General features: G+C 36.6%; 1 protein-coding gene across 4 annotated transcripts in view; it reads left to right on the top strand.

Annotated features, from left to right (window-relative positions):
• Positions 1–20,861, top strand: part of RYR2 (ryanodine receptor 2) — a 434,578-nt gene that overhangs the window by 322,676 nt on the left and 91,041 nt on the right. For 2 of the 4 annotated variants that reach the window (XM_056344321.1, XM_056344323.1), the window contains exons 57-64: positions 42–168; positions 3,458–3,573; positions 5,121–5,185; positions 7,245–7,366; positions 10,635–10,684; positions 15,670–15,730; positions 17,415–17,653; positions 20,007–20,088. In XM_056344321.1, the coding sequence (XP_056200296.1) occupies positions 42–168; positions 3,458–3,573; positions 5,121–5,185; positions 7,245–7,366; positions 10,635–10,684; positions 15,670–15,730; positions 17,415–17,653; positions 20,007–20,088 (862 nt within the window). The remainder of the gene's footprint in view (positions 1–41; positions 169–3,457; positions 3,574–5,120; positions 5,186–7,244; positions 7,367–10,634; positions 10,685–15,669; positions 15,731–17,414; positions 17,654–20,006; positions 20,089–20,861) is intronic. The other 2 variants (XM_056344322.1, XM_056344324.1) reach the window with 1 other exon arrangement.

Consider the following 20,861-nt stretch of genomic DNA (forward strand, 5'->3'; position numbering starts at 1 on the left):
ATAAGTCTGTAACTGCTTTTAATTCTCTTGATGTTCCATAGTAGGAGGAGGCAACCATCCTCTTCTTGTCCCTTATGATACACTCACAGCCAAAGAAAAAGCCAAGGACAGAGAAAAAGCACAGGATATTCTGAAATTTCTACAGATTAATGGATATGTTGTCTCCAGGTAATCGTCTGTTCAGTATTAGTTACATGGATGGTTTCTAATACTACTCAGTAGCCTCTTTTTTTTTTTTTTAAATAAAATTAAAAAATTGTGGTCATTTTTAGGTTTCAGTACCTGCAAGTAAGAATGAGGTCCTTCATATAGAACTTTGTGAGGAAGAAATGGATTGTGGAGTTAGCAGGGTTTTTGGAGGACACAAGCAGAATTTTCCAGAATCTCTGTGCATCTTCTGCCTCTTCTCAACATCGTAGCATGCTTTTTCTTTCTGTTGTGTCTCCATACATCCAACTGTTAGTAAACTTGGTAATTTTTTACAAGTGATAGAATTATAGGTCAGGCATTTGCACCTCTGTAGGAATTTCTAGGGAATTGCTTTGATAAGACAGTTTTATTTCTAAAATCTACTACTCATTTCTTTCAACTAAGTTAATATCTAGTGCTATTAAAATGTTTCAAAAGTGAAGTTTTTAAAAACATTTTTTTGAAACAATTCACAGTGTAAATGTAAATACAGTGAATAAATTTAGTACTCAACAGAAAATCTGTAATTCAGTATGTATACAGGCTTTTCTCTGCAGAATAACGTGAATAATTCCTTGCAGTTTTAGTATGACATATTTACCTACTAAGTGCAGCGTGAATAAAATTTTAATTAAATCGGAAGCTTGTCTGCCTCATCAGCATAGCTTAAAAAATATGCATCACTAGGAAAGGATGAAAGCATATCTGGATTTGTATGACTTGAAGATTAGGAAGTGAATGAAACAGTCACAGAGATGGATTTAAGTAATCATTGTGAATTAATTAACCTAGCACATCTAGTTTAAATCTGCCTACTTCTTTTCTTTTATAGCAGAGATGAAATTCAACCCATTTATAGAGTCCCACAGCTAATCCAATAATTCCAGGTAAAATCTTTTAGGGTAGCTGGAATAATTCAATTTACTTCCCTTCAGTGGAGCAGGATATACAAAGAAGGATGTCAGCCAGCAAAGGTTTCTTTCTCATCCCCTCTCAAAATGACAAGACTGTCAGCTGTACTCAGGGTTACATGTTTCTTTTTGACAAATCCTTTTTATTTCTGTCTAACTTAAATGCTAGTGAAAGTGGCTTTTGATCTTTGGAGGAGTGGAAGGCTAAGAGGGATGGTAAGGTAATCGTTGACTTGGACACACCTGTTATCAAGTAGATAGTTTCTGCCATATCTGCATCCTCCTGTGCTAGTCAAATGCAGGTCTTTCTCTCAAGCTCAACTCCGTGTGTCTGCTGCTCCCGTGACCCCTGCACTGTCTAAACAAACAAGCATCTGATTCATGTTTGATTTTGGTCCACTTGCCACTTTCTGCCACATATGCCTTGCATACATTTTTTTGTAGTCTTCTCTTTGACAGTGACCATTCTAGTCTAGTGCACCCTCATGCAGACTGGGTTCAGGGAAGATACAAACGCCCCCTGCCAAGCACATGGCCTGTGACCCACAGTCCCACACCAGCTGCACTTGCCTTGCTGACACTGTGCCCCCCCCCCCCCCCCCCATCCCCCCTTCCTTAGCTGTTTTTTGGGACTTAGCTGTTTTTGGCTGGCAACTGGGACTCCCACTTGCTCCAGTTGCAGACACCCCAGCCCAGGGGTGCCTTACCCGCCCCGCCCGACTCCAGTTGCTAACACCAGATCCACTCACACCAGTCCCTGCCAGTTAGCTGGCACTCTGGGCTCAAAGCCTGTAGGACCCATAGGGATGTTCCCAAAAGCTATGGTCTCTCCAACTACTGATGCTGAGACCCTCATTCACTCCTGTTGGTGGCACCACAGGCCTGGGGGAACCTACATCCCAAGTCTGACTCCAATTGCTGGCCCAGTATCCACTCACGCTGGTCTTGCCAGTAGCTGGCACTTACTCCTTACAGCACACAGATACTTGTGGGATAATAAGTAATATTGCACAAAGAGATAGTTAAGAAAAGGTGTAATAAGAAGATAGGACAGACTTCAGTGATGAGGTGTATGGTTCAGTCAGACAGCTGGATTGACAGGCCGTGGTTTACATGTGGCTGGCCTCTCAAATACCACTTTTTGTCTTTTCTCCCCTTTGTTCTTCCTTGATCCTCCTCCCCTGCACACTCAGTCATGTTTCTGTAGTTCCACTGACCTGCCTCAAATATTCCACATCCTCATATTCTTCATGTCCCCTCCTCTTAAGAGTTAAAAAATCCAGGTAGCCCTCTCCTTTGTGTCTAAAGTTTCTTAATGGCCCGTTAATTGTTAATTTGTAGCTGGAGACTTTCTGCCTCCAGCATTGTCTGCTTTATCCCTTGTCTACCAGGTTTTTTTTTATGTGTGTTCCTGTTTATGGCTGCCCTTTCATCACCCCCTTATCACCCTGAGAAGGTCCTATTGTACCCTTGCAACTGTCAGATGACAAAGATGTTTTAGTTCCATAATCCCTTTTTCTGAAGCTGAACCCCACCATCATCAATGGTCTCATTTCAAACAGAAATCTGCACTACACAGGCGGTTATATTCAGTAGGTATACTTTTAAATCTTGCAAAATAACTAATGTACTTGGTGCCTCTGACAGTGGGGTGACTGACACCCTTGTTGGTTAAGCATAGCTTCTTCATGTGCCATCATTAAAGTCCTGACCCTACAGAGTCAAGGCTTATGTCTTTGCCGACTTGTTGCTAGCAGACGACAGCCCACAACGTGGAACCCCTCTCTGCAGATTCATGCTTGCTGAAAGAAGTTTTTAATATCAGACTAGTAACTATGATGGAACATACTGGAAAAGGTAAACTGCAGTTCCATCACTTTGGTTTGGTTTTCCCCTGATATTTCACGAGTGCTACATAGTGTTTCCATTACTAAACAGACTTCTGGGGAAAAGTCATGACAGCGGAGACTAGATTTCCTTCTGGTTTGATGGTTTAAATCAAAATACTTTGGCAGTTTCAAAACTCCTTCACCTAAGAATCAATTCCTGGCAGGAAACAGAAGACAGCAATGGTTTACAAGTAAGGGGAAGAAATTACAGTGATACTGGATTAATTTGATTGACTACCCTAATTTTTCTGAATCTTCGTCTATAACCTTGGGAAATCTGAATTGCATTTTACAAGTTGCTCATAACCTAAATAAGCATAAGAGTACTGTTTACTTCAAACACAGAGCAATTCTTATGCTAATAAGCAGTTAATCATTACTAGAGAAAATGGCACCAGGCAACATGGAGAAGTAAGACTGCTCTGAATCCTTCTGTAGGTGTGAAAATTGACTTGCTTCTTTTTGCAGAGGACTTAAGGACCTGGAATTAGACACACCTTCCATTGAGAAACGCTTTGCCTACAGTTTTCTTCAGCAGCTTATAAGATATGTGGATGAAGCTCATCAGTACATTCTGGAGTTTGGTATAGTACTCCTTGTGCATTTTCTTAATATCAAACCTCTTAGTTAATAATTCTTATAAAAACCACTAGAAAAATTTTTACAAAGACATATTCTTGGACTAGGAGTTTTTCCTCTAGTTTCTTCTACTTGATGAAGATAATGAATTTTGGAAAGTTATGTAGTCCACATATTCATTCTGGTTTCCCATATTCATTCCAATTTCTCATATTAATTCATCATTTGAAAAGTGTTCAGGCAAAATTTATGACTTCCATTCCTTGAAAAAGAAAACTAGCTGCTTCCTTGAATTTATGCACAGATCTCTCACATGTGCACATTAACATTTACTATTCACTTGTAATCTCTTTTTCACAGAGCAAATTAAATCAGTCATTTGTACCATTTTAAAATTTTCTCTGGAGGAGGAAGTCGAGTAGAGAAACTTCTTTAACAAACTCCCACAATGGGAATGTTCTTTCACAAATACCCAGACTGTGTCTTGTCAACAGTGCTGTGAAGGAAAGGATTTAACTTGGTCGGCTTTTTTTTAAAATAAAAAAAAGGTTTGGTAACACAAGTCAGCTTCTTACATGAGCAGTAAAAGCCAAAAGACTTGGCCAGGTGCAGCTTCTGTATGACCATGGGAGTTGCAATGTCACATAACATATACTGTGCCTCATGTCAAGACATAGATGCTGTAATTGACAGTGCTAATGGTAGCAACAGCATGGAAATTGAAAAAAATCAATGCTTTTCCAAAAGCCTATCTAGTTTTAAAGTGGAAATTATGAATTTTATGCATTATTATGTGTCATGGTTACAGTAGCAAAAGTCTGGCCTTGATAACTCAATGGGTTACTACTTCTGCTAATGTCTGATCATGATAGCTTTATTCTACTTAAATTTGGCATAACTGCAAGGATGATTATGAATAAATGCTCAAATGTTAGAAACACTGGTGGAACAAGTACCATTCGTGTCCCTCAATGGATTAGTAAAAAAAAAAGATTGTAAATAAAGGATAAATAATCTGGGAGCTATAGAAGGTTATGTCTGTAAAGAATATTTGAATTTTATGGTAATGGAAGAACTGAAGCAGTTTTAATTTTAGTTTGGTAGATCTAAACATTAATTTTGTTCTTGAGACAAAGTCCACAAATAAGTATTAAAAATTTGGTTTATAATGTTTCTCCTGGGAACGACTGGAGAAAGGTGTTCCATTAGAATCTGAGTTCAGGTTCCCAAATTGTCAGCAATAACTAGAAGAATACGAACATAGGACCACATTTTCATGTCACAAAAATATCCATATATCTTTGGACTATGAGGTGTCAACACTTTTATGAAGATTTGGACAAATATTCTTTACACATTTTATTTGCTGTAACTTCTCATGAGGTAGTCATAAAATGCCGCTCTAACTAGTCTGTATACTGTTTGTGGTATCTTAAATCTATATCTAAACCAACCAGTATTATTTGATTATAGTGTACGCTTTCTAAGAAAAATGCACAGTAGACTGTAACTAGGATATGTGACAGGGAGCTTAATTTTCTTCTCTCTGCAGATGGTGGCAGCAGAGGCAAAGGAGAGCACTTCCCATATGAACAAGAAATCAAGTTTTTTGCCAAAGTACAGTATATCTTTATTTACTCTTTGTCAACATAGTAAGTAGTTGAGGCGAGAAAATATTTGTTAGTAAACATGATTATTGTTATAGTTGCACTATTCTGTGTTAAATTATTTTTATTCTTAAAATGGATAGTAATAAAAATAGCTTGAAAACACTATTTTGAAGTATAATTGAAATATAGATATGAAAATATTAGAGGACTATATTCTTATTTTCATTATTTCCTTGCTCCATGATATGCAATTATTGATATGATGCTATTCATAACCTCCCTGCATTTTCTGTTTACTGTTTTAGTGTAACTTTGAAGATTTTTCTCTTTTACAATCTTCAGACAGATAAATCTGAGCACTAATTATTGGAATTAACACAGCTGTGTAACTGTCAGTGTCACCTTCCTTATTTCTTTCCTTGTTTTAAAACGATGCTGATGTTTCCATCACGGAATCCCAGAATGTTTGAGGGTGCAAGGGCCCTCTGGAGGTCATCTAGTCTAACTTAACTGCTTGAGGGGTGTTGCCTAGAGCAGGTTGCCAAGAGCCATGTCCAGATGGTTTTTGAGTATCTCCAAGGGTGGAGACTCTGCAATATCTGTGGGCAACCTGTCACCCTCACAGTAAAAAGTCTTTCCTGGTAGTCAGAGGGAACCTGCTGTGTTTCAGTTTGTGCCCATGGACTTTGGTCCTGTCACGGTGCACAACTGAAAAGAGGCTGGCTCCATCATCTTTGCACCCTTCCTTCAGATATTTATACACATTGATGAGATCCACCCTGAGCCTTCTCCAGGCTAAAGAGTCCCAGCTCCCTCAATCTCTCCTCATTTGAATGATCCTCTAGCTCCTTATCATCTTTGTGGCCCTCCACTGGCCTATCTCTCTGATATGTCCTATGTCCCTGTATCTCTTGTACTGGGGAGCTCAGAACCAGACACAGCACTTATGTGGCTTCACCAGTGCTGAGCAGACAGGAAGACTCACCGCCCTGGACCTGCTGACAATGCTGTGTCTAATGCAACACGTGATGCTGTTGGCCACCTTTGCAGTGAGGGTGCATTGTTGGTTCATGGTCAGTTTGCTGTCCACTGGTACCTCCTGGTCCTTCTCTGCCAAGCTGCTTTTCAGCTGGTCAGCCCTCAGCGTGTACTGGTACCTGGGGTTATTCCTCCCCATGTGCAGGACTTTGCCCTTCCCCTTGCTGAAAGTCATGAGATTCCTGCCAGCCCAATTCTCCTTTTCGTGTCAAAAGTTTTTACACGTTATAAAGTGAAGAAACTCTGCTTATGCCTTTCCTATGTAAAAACTTGTACAGTGTTTCAAAGTGCCTTTTAAATTCATTAGCGAATAAACAAAGACAGCTGTCTGCAGCATTTTCTAACCCTCATATCCTTGCAGTAAATTGTAATCTTGATACCGTAAAGTACTTCCATGTGGTACTATTTCCCAAGGTCATTGACTCAGAAGCTGGCATTCCGCCTTCTTTTGAACCATGCTCCAAAAAGGAAGCAATTTCAAATTTTCTTACTGCCTGTTTATTTTGTATCTCCCGGCTGATACCTGCAGTGGGCACTGAGTAATGGTCACCACATGAAGTAAACAGGAAAACTTCTGTGGACAATACCTTAATGAGTGACGATGTTTTGGGAATTTTGTTTGTTAGTATCTAGAATTAAGTCCTGTTAGTGTGCTGACAGTTGTAGGTGATTTTTTTTAACCTACATTAAAAGGCGTTACCAGCGATAGTTGTGCCTGGGTATGTGGTACTAGAGAAATCTTAAATTATGAGATAAAATGAAATTATACTTTCTGCCTTATAGTTCTCCTAAACCCCCCACAGATTAAGTCACAAAGATAATGTACAATTTTTTTCTGCTGCCTTTCCTCATGACGTTTTAAGTGCCTGGAATACTAAATAAATTAAAAGAGGGATAGGTGTTAAAGAAAAAAATAGATTTTAAAACAGAAGACTTATTTCAAATCTCCTCTTTAGTTGTGACTTACAAAGTAGTAATACAGAACATGGTAAAGCTCTGAGATAACCACTTTTCTCATGTAATTTCAGGTTGTGCTCCCTTTGATCGATCAGTATTTTAAAAATCATCGCCTGTATTTCTTATCTGCAGCAAGTAGGCCTCTCAGCAGTGGAGGCCATGCCTCTAATAAAGAGAAAGAAATGGTGACAAGGTAAAACCTAAAATAATATTAATCTGTATGCATATGTATGCTTGTCTTTAAACAGCAGCAGTTGATTGTAGGAAAGTGAGAAGTGGGAGGCAGAGAAATGTCTTGATGAACATGAAAGCTAAACTTTTTTTCACTTTCCTATTAGGAAAATTCATGTATAAATGAAGAGTACAGCGTTATGATTATATGCTGTTTTAAAGGTAGTGGTGATGATTTTAGCATGCAGGGAACTTCAGTTTAGCATTATGCACAACAATACATCAGTTGCACAGTCTGTGGCACAGGCTGTACAATTGTGTATCAGTTTTCACTGTTGGAAATAGGTATGTACTGAAGTCATTATTCCTGCAAAATCTTGTGGTAGATTTAAACCCAAACTTATTTATAATGGAGCTTCAGTATCATTATTACTCTCCACCATAAAAAGTAAACATGAGACAGTTGCATTCTTTCTGCTCTTTGGTTTTCTAAATAATAGTAACAGGAGTAATATGGCAGAAATATCCACTTGATCCTTTCTCTGAAGTTATCCATTTTTGAGACCATCTCTCTGAGATACTTTTTCACTTAATTTCACTTCTGATTGAATTGAAATCCATGTTTCCCATTTAGTAAGGTGGACTACAAGCTTCCCACAGGACCTACTGCATACCTGTAATGTGCAGGTATGGTGGTTGCCTCCTTGGCTGTTACTGGGTCCTGAGCCATGCAAAACTGAACTGCTGTCCTTTGAGGCTGACAGGCAATTGGTGGTCATACAGACATGTGGGGTTTGCAAGACTGTGTGAATACTGAGTGAAGTTTCTGGCAACAATAGTAAGCATAAGTAAGTAATGGCTGTCTCAACCTTGTGTCATCTCATGGACTAATTTAATCTGGCAGTTTGGCTGAATGGCATTCTTCAGAGAATTAAAAAAACTCAAAATGCATGCATCTGGATAAAAACAGCACTCTATGAGCTGCTGTTTTTCTGCCTGTAATGTCCTGGATAATAATAATTTCTCAGTTTTTAAGTCATACCAATAAACCCCATACTTCTGAAATATGTCAGACATGGTTATATCAGCATGCCTGCTGCCTAGATTCAGGATTTTTGCACATATGCTGTCTAGCTGTGTGAGATTCCTGAATGTGTACACCAGCAAAAGGATCAGAGCTGCTGCTGTACTTAATTGAGTTACCTGCCATCCAGAAGTGCCAGCCAAAGAGAAGAAAACACATGCGGGGAAACCTTGGATGCATGATAGCTCTAACCAGTGCTATTGAGCAGTTTATTTCTTACCAAGATGCAGAGATTATTGAAACTAATTATATGATCCATTTCCTGAGGGGTTGTTTTGGTCCATTTTATATAGATTCCCAACATTTGTTTTGTGTTGTTTTGTTTTGCTTCCCCCCCCCCCCCCTCCCCAGCTTCCCCCCGCATTGTAGGGAGTTTGCCAAAGCTGAGTTTTGGATTTTCTGTTGAGTTTTTCTTTTAGTTTTGTTTGAATGCAACTCATGTGTAGGATTTTCTTCAAGCTAAAAGCAGTTACTGGCTGCCTTCTTTTTCCATGAAGACAAGCCTGCATTCATTAAGCTACGGAAGAATATAATTTTGGGTATTGACAATGCAGTGACAGTGTCAACAAATGCAATAATAATTCCATGTTCAGCAAATACATTAAATCCAGATCTCTTTTGTGGGCAAATACAGGTCAGACCTCTTCCTGAAATATGGTGGCATTATATTACATCTTTACTTGTAACCAGCCCTCTTCAGGATTGGACTTACTGCATTTCTCATCCATTAGACTATCTTACAAGTCTTTGTATTACTGGAGTTGTATAAAATTAGTTCTGGACATGAATTTAAGTACTAGCCGTTTGGACATTTCAACTTATGTATTTCTTTAACCTAAACTAATTAAACTGGAGATAATAGGTTCAGTCTGAATGTGAAAACATAGCATCTGCTGAATGCTAAAGTCAGTTGAGTAACACTTGTATGTTAGAAAATAAAATGGATTGTGAGCTATTTAATGTCTTTGTTAGAACGGACGCAAGATTTATATGATGCTGCCATGCTTCTGTATGCCTTTTCCTGTTGGACTGGGTGAACGAGGATCCTCATAAGAGAATATACAGTATATGTCTGCCTCATGGAATAAAAAGTGAACAGACATCCCTGAACATGCACCAACCAGACTCATTTCTAAAACAGAGCAGTTGCTGTTGCTATAGTGGATCACTGTGCACTGGCTAATTACCTGGATTCAATACCACATTAACCTGGCTGTTCTGATTCTGGACATAAATAGTTCCATTTGGCACCATGCCTTTGTCTGTCAATGGAACAACATGTTCAGATCTCACCCATAATCTGCAGACATGCTTATGGTGTCTTGTGCTTTTAAATCAGAGGTTGATAAATAGCCTATGTGCTTAATAATTAAATAGCTTAATAAAATGGCATGATATTGTTCATGTCATTTATAGCAGAATATGCAGCATAAAAAAAATAACACTGCAACTGATGTTGCTCTTGGTGAAAATTCTCAGATGGAACTGGATCATGAAGACTGAGCTAACCCCTCCTGAATCTGGAGGCCAGTTCAGTTTGGGTAGGGCCATGTGCTCCTGCTTCTATGAATTAACAGAAAACTTCATTCTTCATTCTTCTGAATGGGGCACTGCTCATCAGCACAGGAAGTAATTCAAATGTGAAATTAAATCATTGATCATATCCATTCTTGTTGGGTTTTTACCATGTAAGAGGGTATTTCTTATGTTAAGTGTGTTTAAAAAGCAGTGTATTTGAAAAAAAATTCTGTGTTCAAGATGGCAAGATGCAAATTGGACTAGTTAAACATTTGCTATCAAACACTTCAATTAATATGATTTCCTTACATTTTGTTTTCAAATTGTCAGTGGTATCCTGAATAGCACACTGACCACATTTTACTTCTTAGAGCTTTGATGGTTATTTCCTTGTGGGTTATCATATAGGACGCTTTTATATTAATTAGCTTTGCTTTTAATTTTCTTTTGTTTCTTTAATTATAATATGTGCTTATTTAACCATGTTTGTTAAGGATATGCACTTAAAACCTCTTTCTTTAGTACTCTGTCCCACATTCTGCTCAGATAATTGATTCTTTCTGCGTGACATCATGTTGCTTTTCCTGCTCATATATCAGCTGTTATTTTTTCTTTCTCCCCCTCCCCCCCTTATTTATTTTTTTTTTCTTTTCCCTTCTCTTCTCTTTTATTTTTCTTTTGTCTTCAGCCTGTTCTGCAAACTTGGAGTTCTTGTCAGGCATAGGATTTCACTGTTTGGTAAGGAGACCCTTGACAAATACTAGCATGGCCATCACTTGGTTTTCTTTGCCATTTTTGCATTGTGTTACGTGCTGCTTTGTTGCATGCTGCATGGCTGCATGGCTGAAATGCATGGTCTTCACAGACCACTAATCATTTAGGCTGGTAGATCACAGAATTTAGATTGAATAAAAAGCTTTTGTAGTTACCAGTTTGGTTTTTTTGTTTGGTTTTCCATGTGTCTTAACTAATATCTGGATTTCATTATCCTACCAAAGAATTCTGCTGAGTCAATTATAATTACTAATTTGTAATTTGATTCTAAATCGTTCAGGCAAAACAGCATTGGAACTGCACATTTGTATTGGAAAGTTATTAAGGAAAATTTGTAGTGGGCTGAAATGCTTAGTTATGTTCTGTGGAATTCTTAAATATTCCCAGATGTGCTTGACTCCACATACGCATGTATACTATCTTCTGGTATAATCTAGCAGGAGCTCGGTGTTTGTCTTATGCCATGTGAAAATCACTTAATTGAAGTCAATTTGAAGTCTCTATCAGGTGTATACATTATATGTAATGTGTGGCATAGTCATTTTCTCTGCAGTTTTATTTATGCCAGGATGATAGGATAGTTGAAATAGTACGTCCTATACATATATAGCTTCTATAATGGATGCATTGCAAACTTCAGCATCCATGAACATACCTAATTGGCTAATTATCTAGCAAAATAGGATTTGATTAAGATAACATGCATCTAACTTAATTCCTGCATATTTCATTCAATTTGAAGGGAAGGAACTCGCATGCTGCACCAGTGTGGTGTTTAAAAAGCTTACAGACTGTTATGAAAATCTTTAAATTGAAAAGAAAGATCAGAAGTTATTTTTGGGATATAGCTTTTAAATATGTTTTGGGATGAGCTGAGTGGATTTGCCTGTAAATTCAAAAGATCATAGGAGGAACGGAGTTATTTCTGCAGCTATGTGACATTGTTGCAGCTTTTTCTGAAGGGTGGAGTATGTCACAAATTTACACATAAGCCCTGGTTTATACCCTAGGTTGTTTCTTCAAAGAGTGAACTAGCTCAGGTATACTATTAAAATTTTGAAAATTTTATTTTTTATTGTGTGAAATTGTTTTTCTGACTTCTTCTTCTAAAAGGAGTAACAGTTAAAGTTAAAAATCTAAGTCAAGGTAACTTTCTTCAGTACTAAAGAAAAGATCTTTTCTATTCCACATCTCAGCTTGCTTATTTCTTGTGGTTTGGCTTGGTTCAAGAGATAGAAGGAGATAGGTCAGATGGGATCGGATGAGTATTCACCATGGCTACAGTTTGGTTTTTGACTCTTTTCCTAGTGTGCAGTAACTAACAGAATACAAAATCTTCATACCAACACAGAAGTGTACTGAAGCTTTTCCATGACCTATGACAAGGTCACCATAAGACTCTGGAGCACGGTCATTTATTGTGGACCTACAAACTCAAGTCAAAGTCACCTTACAGTCTGCCTTACCTTGACAGTGAATTACGTGGTAGAAAACCAGATCAAAAGAATTGTACTTAGTCCAGCAAAGACGAGGTCTGTGTAGAGGAGGGGGAGCATGCTCATGAGCTGGGCCCTAGAAAGTTATTGGTGTGTTTTGGAGGAATCTTGAATGAGAAAGAGTTGCTTGATAATAACCTTTGTGGATAGTGGGGAGTTTACTATAACAGATAGTAAAATGCTATATAGTTTTGCTATATAGGTGTTTTATATTATTGTGAATTTGAATGGCACTTCTGAAGTTACAGCTGCAGGTATGAAATTCATTAGTAAAAGTCACGTAGCTTAAGCTGTATATAGAAGTCTTGATAAAATGTGAAATTAAGCATGCAAGTCTTCCAGAGTGAACTTAAACAGTTAATTGCATTTGATACCTAAGAGTGTCACTGAGATTATGGAATTGCAATCCATCATGGAATTATTCTTTCTTTATACTGTGAAAGTAAATTTTTACTCTAATAATTTACTGTTTGAGAGCTGTAGCTGTGCATCAAGTAAGACTGTATTGATTTATTGTTAGTGGGTTGAATTTGAAAATATTTAGTGAAAAATTTTGGTGAATTGAGCATTTGAATTTATATTTTCTCAGTTTAAAAAACAAATTTATATGGCTAGTTTGATTCACTTTTTATGTTGTTTAATCTCCAGTAAGGCATTCTTTCTATATAAGTATGTAAGTAATTTTTTTAAAAAAATCTTCATGTCAGTAATATAGAGCCATGTAATCTGAAACACAAATTAGCTGGGTAAGACATCAGATAAGAAAGGCCTGGTTTTGCTCACTCATTTTTGAGAATTTAGATAAATTAATCAGAGGGACTCCTAAAAAGAAACAGAAGGCTTCCTCTGCCTAATGCCATCCTGAATTTGTAAGTGTCCTTCCAGTGAAGCATTCTGGGATCAATATCCATAGCACTTTCACAATACAGCAGCATTTCTTCCCTCCTGATATAATAATACAGCTTTCTTTCTAAAGTATGTAGGACTGAACCTCAGATTATTAAACCAACTCAGTTGCACAGTTCATGGGATGAGCTGCATTTGTAATACATGCTGAATGGTGATCCAGCCATCATCCTAATATTTGTACTAGCTCCTGGGATGCTTTTAGCCTTAAAACCTCTTGAATTCATGTGGTTTAGTATTTGCATATGTCCAGCCTCAATATATTGTTTTGACTTGTGTGAAGAGTTCCTTTAAGGAACAGCTCTTGTTTCAGTTTTTATCCTATTGAATTGTACTTAATAAAAAAAGAATATTTTTGATTTAATGAAGATACATATATACACTGTGAAGTATTTGCTATAGTAATAAAACTAGGTTTATTAGAAATCCCTTATATTAGGTTTCATAACTCAGTTTGAAAAAATAAATATGTCCTTCTGAAATTGGCTTCTGACCTCAGGTGGGAAGCAAACTGATTCTTGCAATGTTCAATTTAAAAGGATTATTTTGAGTTTTAACTGTGATATTTTAATGTAAAGTATAAAAAAATACTCGGTTTTGTGGGCTTTTGTTTTAGAAACAGTGAAAACAGCTATATTCATGACATTGAAGAAAAGCAAGACACAGAATTTCCACTGAACCTAAACCTGTCTTTTGTTGGAAGCTGCATTTTCTAAGATTCTGTAACAAATCCTGTCTACAGGAGATATTTCAGAAAATAAGTTTCACGATAATTTTGAAAGTCTCTTTTTAGTGTTACATGGATAAACTCTAATATGTCAATCAGTTTAGATTGAAGGGGGCTGCATTTATCGTCGTCACTGAATTCTGCTCTGGTACCCCAGTCTGTGGAACCAACCACACTGCAATATCTGCTGCAGTGATGTGCCTAAAGCTTGTCTGGTTTTCAGAATAACTAGATGAATTTCTGCTCCTTCCATCTGTTTGCAGCATACAAAGTACCTGATTCCTGAGAAATATATGGCTCTTGAAATATGCCTACATAGTGTAAATAGATTGACAATGTAAATTTTCGGAGAACTAGAGTAATCATCTCTATTGTCCACTATAGCATGCAGTGTATAAATGCATGCACGATGATTGTTAAGATACTATTTCATGACAGTCTAATCCACAGTCTTAAGTCTGGGTTGCTTTGAGTACTTCCCTCCATCCCTGCTGTTATTAGCACAGTCCTGAAACCTCTTCTTCGTCAGCACTGGCATTCATATCACCAGAGCAGTAAAATAGTACGGGATAAAAATAGGAGCTGACAAAAACCCTTAATCATTAGGGTGTTGGGTTTTTTTGGTAGGATTATTTTAAGCCACCTAAATGTCCTCTCATCTGCTCGCTGCATTGTTGCAAGACTGCTGGTACAAAGAGTGTGGGGCTGCCTGGCTATGGGCAGCTGTGGAAGCTGTAGTTAGGTTTGTTTCATCTGTTGTGGATGTACACCACAGCCGTGCCTCCTATTTTGATAGCACAGAACAACATTGTCAGTGCTGCAATAAACCTCCCACTCCTTCCTTGCAGTTTATCTTTTAAAATCTCTATTTCACTGAAACAGTTACCAATTTTAGTTGAATGTTTGCCTATATTTTCAAGTGAAACAACCACCAGTGAGAAAGTATAGTACACTGTACGCAGATTAAAGTATTTTCAGAAATCTATCTTATCTTAAACATTCAATGTATTTCTTCTTTTTTTTTTTTTAATTGAGAAACTTTAAATATAGAGAAGATGAAAAGATGCATAGGTGTGTTCATTTTTGCAGAGATGTAGATTTTTTTAAAATAAGTAAGTAGAGAAATAAGCTGTGGGTCTAATTTGTGTAGCCTCAATCTGTTCTGGACTTAAAAAGTGAAGTTAGAAGTGGCTTATACATGGCAACATCTTGGGATGTATATATGTTACAAGGCATATTGTGTGTAAGTTCTCTTTTTACATAGACAAGTTTGAAAAAATAATTGACTGTGGGAGATGCATATTATGTCAGAGACTGTTACTTATGTGGGCCACACCGGATCATGCTATGAATGGCTGCAGCCTATTGGTACCACCAGGGAGCTAACCTTTTTGATGACATTTTATGTAAAAGTTGTCTTCCTGCAACAGCAGCTTGTGAAAGTAAATGGCTTTTATGTTACTGAGAGGGGGAAGATAAATGATAAACTTTAAACAATTGAAGTAAAATTTATAGAACTTAAATGAAAATCAGACAATACACTGCAGCTCTAATTAACCCCACATTTAAGTGCTTCCATCTTGACTGCCTCAGCTATTTGATGAGAGATGCTTTACTGCCTCTAGTTACTGCATTTGTGTAAACAAGGCTAAGACAACTGCATGTTTTTTAACTCGAATGTTAAAATTATGCAGAAGTTCAATTGCTCTTCTGCTATGGCATTTACTCTTTCATTAAAACCAGAGATAGTGTTAGCAGAATGTAGGTGTGTTATACAGTATGCTCAGCTTAATTGGTGGATAATTTTCCTCCCTGTTTAGGAAATGATGCAACGTCCATAGTCAACTGTCTTCACATACTGGGCCAGACCTTGGATGCAAGGTAATACTGAATATATTTTCTAAAGTACAAAGGAAATCACTTAAGAAAATAATGTGCAGTCGGATTTGGGCTACCTGTGTAAGGCTACAGATTTTCAAAACTCAAGAAATTATAGTATTGAAAAGAATTCCCATTGCAAAGTAGGTTAATTACTAGTTAACTACTAGGGTTTGGCAGGACAATATTTGTAGTTTACACTTTCAACTTCAGTTTGATCAATGGTGTCTAGAAACTACTGGCTGTAGGTTCATCTGGTTTTAATTGCGTAACCACCCCCAAAGCACAATAATATTAGAAATATTTTATTTTTTTATGTACTGTTTAATCAAAAAATTCAGGAATTAAATGCACATGGAGTGCAGTAAATCTGCCTCTGAGTGTCTTCATTGCAAAGTTAATTCAGGTTCTAATTTGAACAAAAAAACCCCTTTTACATCGAATTCAGTGGTACTTTTAAGTTAAATTGAGCTGCTTGAGCCATTGCGAGGTTTATGGATGAGACAGTCTTGGAATATTGGAGGGTTATGTGTTGCTTTTCATTAAGTGTATGGTCAACTACCTGTGGCTGATAGTTGACTTTTAGATCTTTGCCATTGTGAAACAAAACATGAGAGTTTAAACTACTTCCATGATAATTTAAGATAACTTTTTTCACTTTGCATTTACCATCAGAGAACTGACTGGATTACATGCAGATAGCTCTTTTGGTCAGTATCTTTGCAGTAGCTTAAATGAACGAATTTTACTCTCCATTCGCTATGGGATAGAGTCATGATCATTAATATGGCTCAGCTGTTGCATGGTAGTCCTTTGGGTTGCAGTATCTTGGGTTTTTTTTTATAAATTGTCCATGTTCTATGCAATCATACAGATGGAATACAGATTCAGGTGGAAATCAACAATTCAGCTCTTGGTAGAGATGTAAAAATAGCTCCAGACAGGGTTTATGGGATTCATGGAGGTTACACGGAAGTTTGAAAATACTGCCATTGAAACTGTATATATTTACTCTTTAAAACAAACAAATGAACAAACTGGACTGTTACTGAATTTAAAAAATAATTTCATCTGGATTTATTTCACATGTGCCTAGCCTAGATGGATACATTCCTTAAACAAGGGATCTCTGTAACTAAGCTAGTTAAATAAGGTAAAAATTCTTCTGGATTATATCATTACATAACTGATTATGGTGTTATAGTTATGTAATCAATGCATTTATTTATTTAATTTTAAAAATATTTGCTTGTTTTCACTAAGTCCTTTATGATGCCTTTATTCTGGTGGTAGAAATATGACTGTCATTGTTGAGAAGATTTTCTGAGTTCTAGCTCGAGATAGTTCTTCTCTTCCCGGAGTCATAAATTGCAGACTTACTCATTCTTCTTCTTTTTTGTTAGGTTTTTTTTTTCCCCTCTTAAGGCAAATGAATCATTTAAATTATAAACTTTAAAGGACTTTATTTTCTCCATGTGAAACCAGATGACATACCTTTGTGTTCTGCAGGATATCTATGGAATGTTTTTTCAGTAGGATGTTCTGCTGTGAGATTTTGCAATATCAAAAGATGGAAGATTTTTCTTCAGATCTTTATTATCGGTTTCATATAAGCCAAGACTAGGCTTTATTCCATGCTTGTCTAATGGAATATTCTTTTTTCATTCTTTTTGCATGCCATATACAGGACTGTGATGAAAACTGGTCTGGAATCTGTTAAGATAGCATTGAGAGCATTTTTGGACAATGCTGCTGAGGATCTGGAGAAAACAATGGAAAATCTTAAGCAAGGCCAGTTTACACACAGCAGAAACCAGCCAAAGGGAGTTACCCAAATCATTAATTATACCACAGTTGCTCTCCTGCCAGTGCTATCTTCGTTATTTGAGCATATTGGACAGCACCAGTTTGGGGAAGATTTGATATGTATGTATTATTTACAAGTGCCATGCCACTAAAATATCTATAGTGTCATGTAGTAAGCATTACTAGACTCTCAGTTCTATTAGAGAAGGACAAATCCTATGTCATTTGATGAAATTGTGATTGATTTAATCAAACATTTGTTGTAATCATCCTAGAACAGCCTGTGGGTTTTGGTGGACTTCATGTAAATATTAAAGCAGATGTGGCTGTGGTTAGATAGTCAGAAGGCTCAGGTTGATAACTTTACCATAGATTTACTGTGACTTTGTGTGTGAAAAGTTACTTTGTATACGTTGATTTTTGCTCTGTCTATAAATGAGGTTATACTATCAGAACGATGTTATTCCATCATTCATGCACTTTGGCTCAGTTTTATTTAGCAGCAGATTTGGGTGGGTGCATCTAAGGTCCTCAGGAACAATGAAAGGAGCTCCTGATGAATTCAGGCACTGGAGAACAGATTTTGTGTGAGACTTTGAATATAAAATTTCTGTAGAGATTCTGTATATGGCACATTTGGTATCATTAATTTTCCCAAACCCCGTCTCTGCAAGATGAGATTTTGCAGTCTGCAAAAAAATCTCTAATGTTATATATTTTAGGAACTCTACAGGTATTCTGCTGTCCAGGCTGCACTAAAGGAGGCACTTTCCTCTGTATAGCTAACTCCATTATGGAAATAAATGAGAGAAGGACCTGAAAGAAAAGAATATCAAATTATATTTTTGTTCTCTTTTTAGAATCTGGAAAAATTATTTAAAACAGCATTAAGATAACTGTTTTTGAAAATTTGGAGTTGTATTAATGGATTTGGATGTGATGAGATATAAACATTTGCTTTTCTCATTAAATTATTTCTGTAAAAATCAAGAGGCTTTGGAAAGATGCCAGAAAAAGTCATCGATGGGGTTCATGTACATCGCATGTTCATCATAAACCACTTTGTCAGACATCAACATGTTTATGCCCTGTATAATTTTTGATCTCTGGTATTCTGCTTTTTTGGAACTTAATTAGCCATGGATACCTCATCACTTCATTTGGTATTTTTAACCAGCTATTCTGCATAAATCACACTGGTGTTGAACACCCAATTTAGAATTCATAAACTGAGAAAGAATAATTAATTTAAATTGTACCAACTTATTTTGTCTAGAGCATAGTTGGAAAGGCTAATTTTTCTTACACACAGGTTCTCTTTACGTCTTGTTAAGAATAAGATAATCCGATGATCGGATCACAAGCATCTTGACCTGGTACTTGTACCTAAGAGTATAACTACACATACAGAGTACTCCGTGGTGTGGTCGTGTACAAGTATGGGTCACTATACCCAAGCTTACTCTTATCACATAAAAATACTCAACTTCAGGGATGATCCAAACTAAAATCACAGTATAGTAAAGACCCAGGCTGTGTAGTTTTGATGCACTATCTTGTTGGCTCTCCCAGCTCATTAAGTCTAGTTGTATATGACTCCCAACATTTCAAGGCATACTGGGGGAAGATATTTAAACTGTGGAGGAGACTAGAAAAAATATATGGAAAGAATGGGAGTGTTGTCCTTCTTGATGGTACTTAGACTGTTGTTACAGTATTACTGCAGATTATGTCCAAAAAGCATTTTTTTCAAATAGATGTTATTTTCACATTTTTATGACTGAAACATTTGATAATTTCAAAACGTTCTTTGTTGAAGTATTCACAGGAACTAAGGGATTATTTATTTTTTTAATCCTTTGATTGTTATTAGGTGTATGCTATTACCTGGTCTCTGTGTCTAAATTTAAAAAACCAGAAATTGTGATTAAAAGAATGAGATATCTGTTTAAACAGGATTGCCCTTCTTTTGTAATATATTTTATACAATGGTGTTACATTTGTAAATCAATTTGTTCCCTAATAATTTTTTTTTTGCTTTCAGCACTTAATTTGGTTTGGCATAATACTTTAAGTGCTACAAACAAACTAGAAAAGATTCATTGGCACACATTTATAATAGGTATTAAATTAATAATTATCAGGTTGCGCAATTAGATGTTTTTGGCAAAGAGTTGGTATGCCATTGATTTCAGAAAGTTAGCGCACTAGTGAAATATGTCTACTGTCTTAGCTGGTAACTTAGTGTTGAAGTAAATGGAAGTTTTTGAGTAAAAACTATGGCACTCGGTGGTCAGAAGGCTTTTTCTATTTAGAATGTGATTTATGTGGATTTCCTTTGATAGCTTATTCTTATTATTAATTATAATATAACATTATTAATTCAGTTGTCAAAAGAAATACATCTTAATTATACAGAAATGTATTGCTAAGAAAAATCTCTTTATACCTATCTTTTTCTCATTTTCTTTAGTGGAAGATGTTCAGGTCTCCTGTTACAGAATATTGGCCAGTTTATATGCTCTAGGAACCAGCAAGAGTATCTATGTAGAGCGGTAAGAAGAAAAAGTGTTCCTCTATTTTTAATATATGTGTTTATATTTAGCTTCATGAATATGCAGTCCAGAAATGAATATAGGAAAAGATTGGTTTGGAAAGATATCTTGAGAGGAAAAGGTGCTCAGCTGTTAAGTGGAATGCAGCTGCATTTATTATAATACACTTAAAATGTTGCACTGTTTATCTAAATATATTTCATAATTAAAACAAAAATCACAAAGCTATCTGACTTTACAATAAATATCACTTAATTTGAGGTTCAGCTGAGGCGTTGTAAAAACATGTCATTCAGCTCAGCTATTGTTATAATTCTTCCTTATATATTGCTTAATTGTGATGTATATTTCTTTATTACTGTAAATTTAGTTTATTTTGTCACTCATACAATACTACTTCTTTTCTAGCTCAATTACCCAGGGAAATGAGGCTTTCTAATTGCTTTTTTGTGCATCTGTGTATCTGCTAACCTCTCTCCAAGTTATATTTGGTCTGCGTAAACCATATTCAGCCAAAAAAGAGACCTAGATAGGTCAGTACTTAAAACTGAATAGGTGTCCTATAGTGACTAGCACTGTTCTGAGGGAAGGCTAAACAGAACTTATACATTGCAGATATTGGCAGTAATCTAGGACATTCCAATATCTGTACGCTGTCTAGCAAATCAAGCTGTGCATAACTCCAGACCAGCACCATGACATACCCCTGCTCACTTGGTGGCAGTATCATAGGAAGCGTTATGAAGAAAGGTGGGTCCAAAGTTTATAGGTAA

The sequence above is a fragment of the Falco biarmicus genome, chromosome 6 (genome assembly GCF_023638135.1).
Source record: "Falco biarmicus isolate bFalBia1 chromosome 6, bFalBia1.pri, whole genome shotgun sequence".
Lineage (NCBI taxonomy): Eukaryota > Metazoa > Chordata > Aves > Falconiformes > Falconidae > Falco > Falco biarmicus.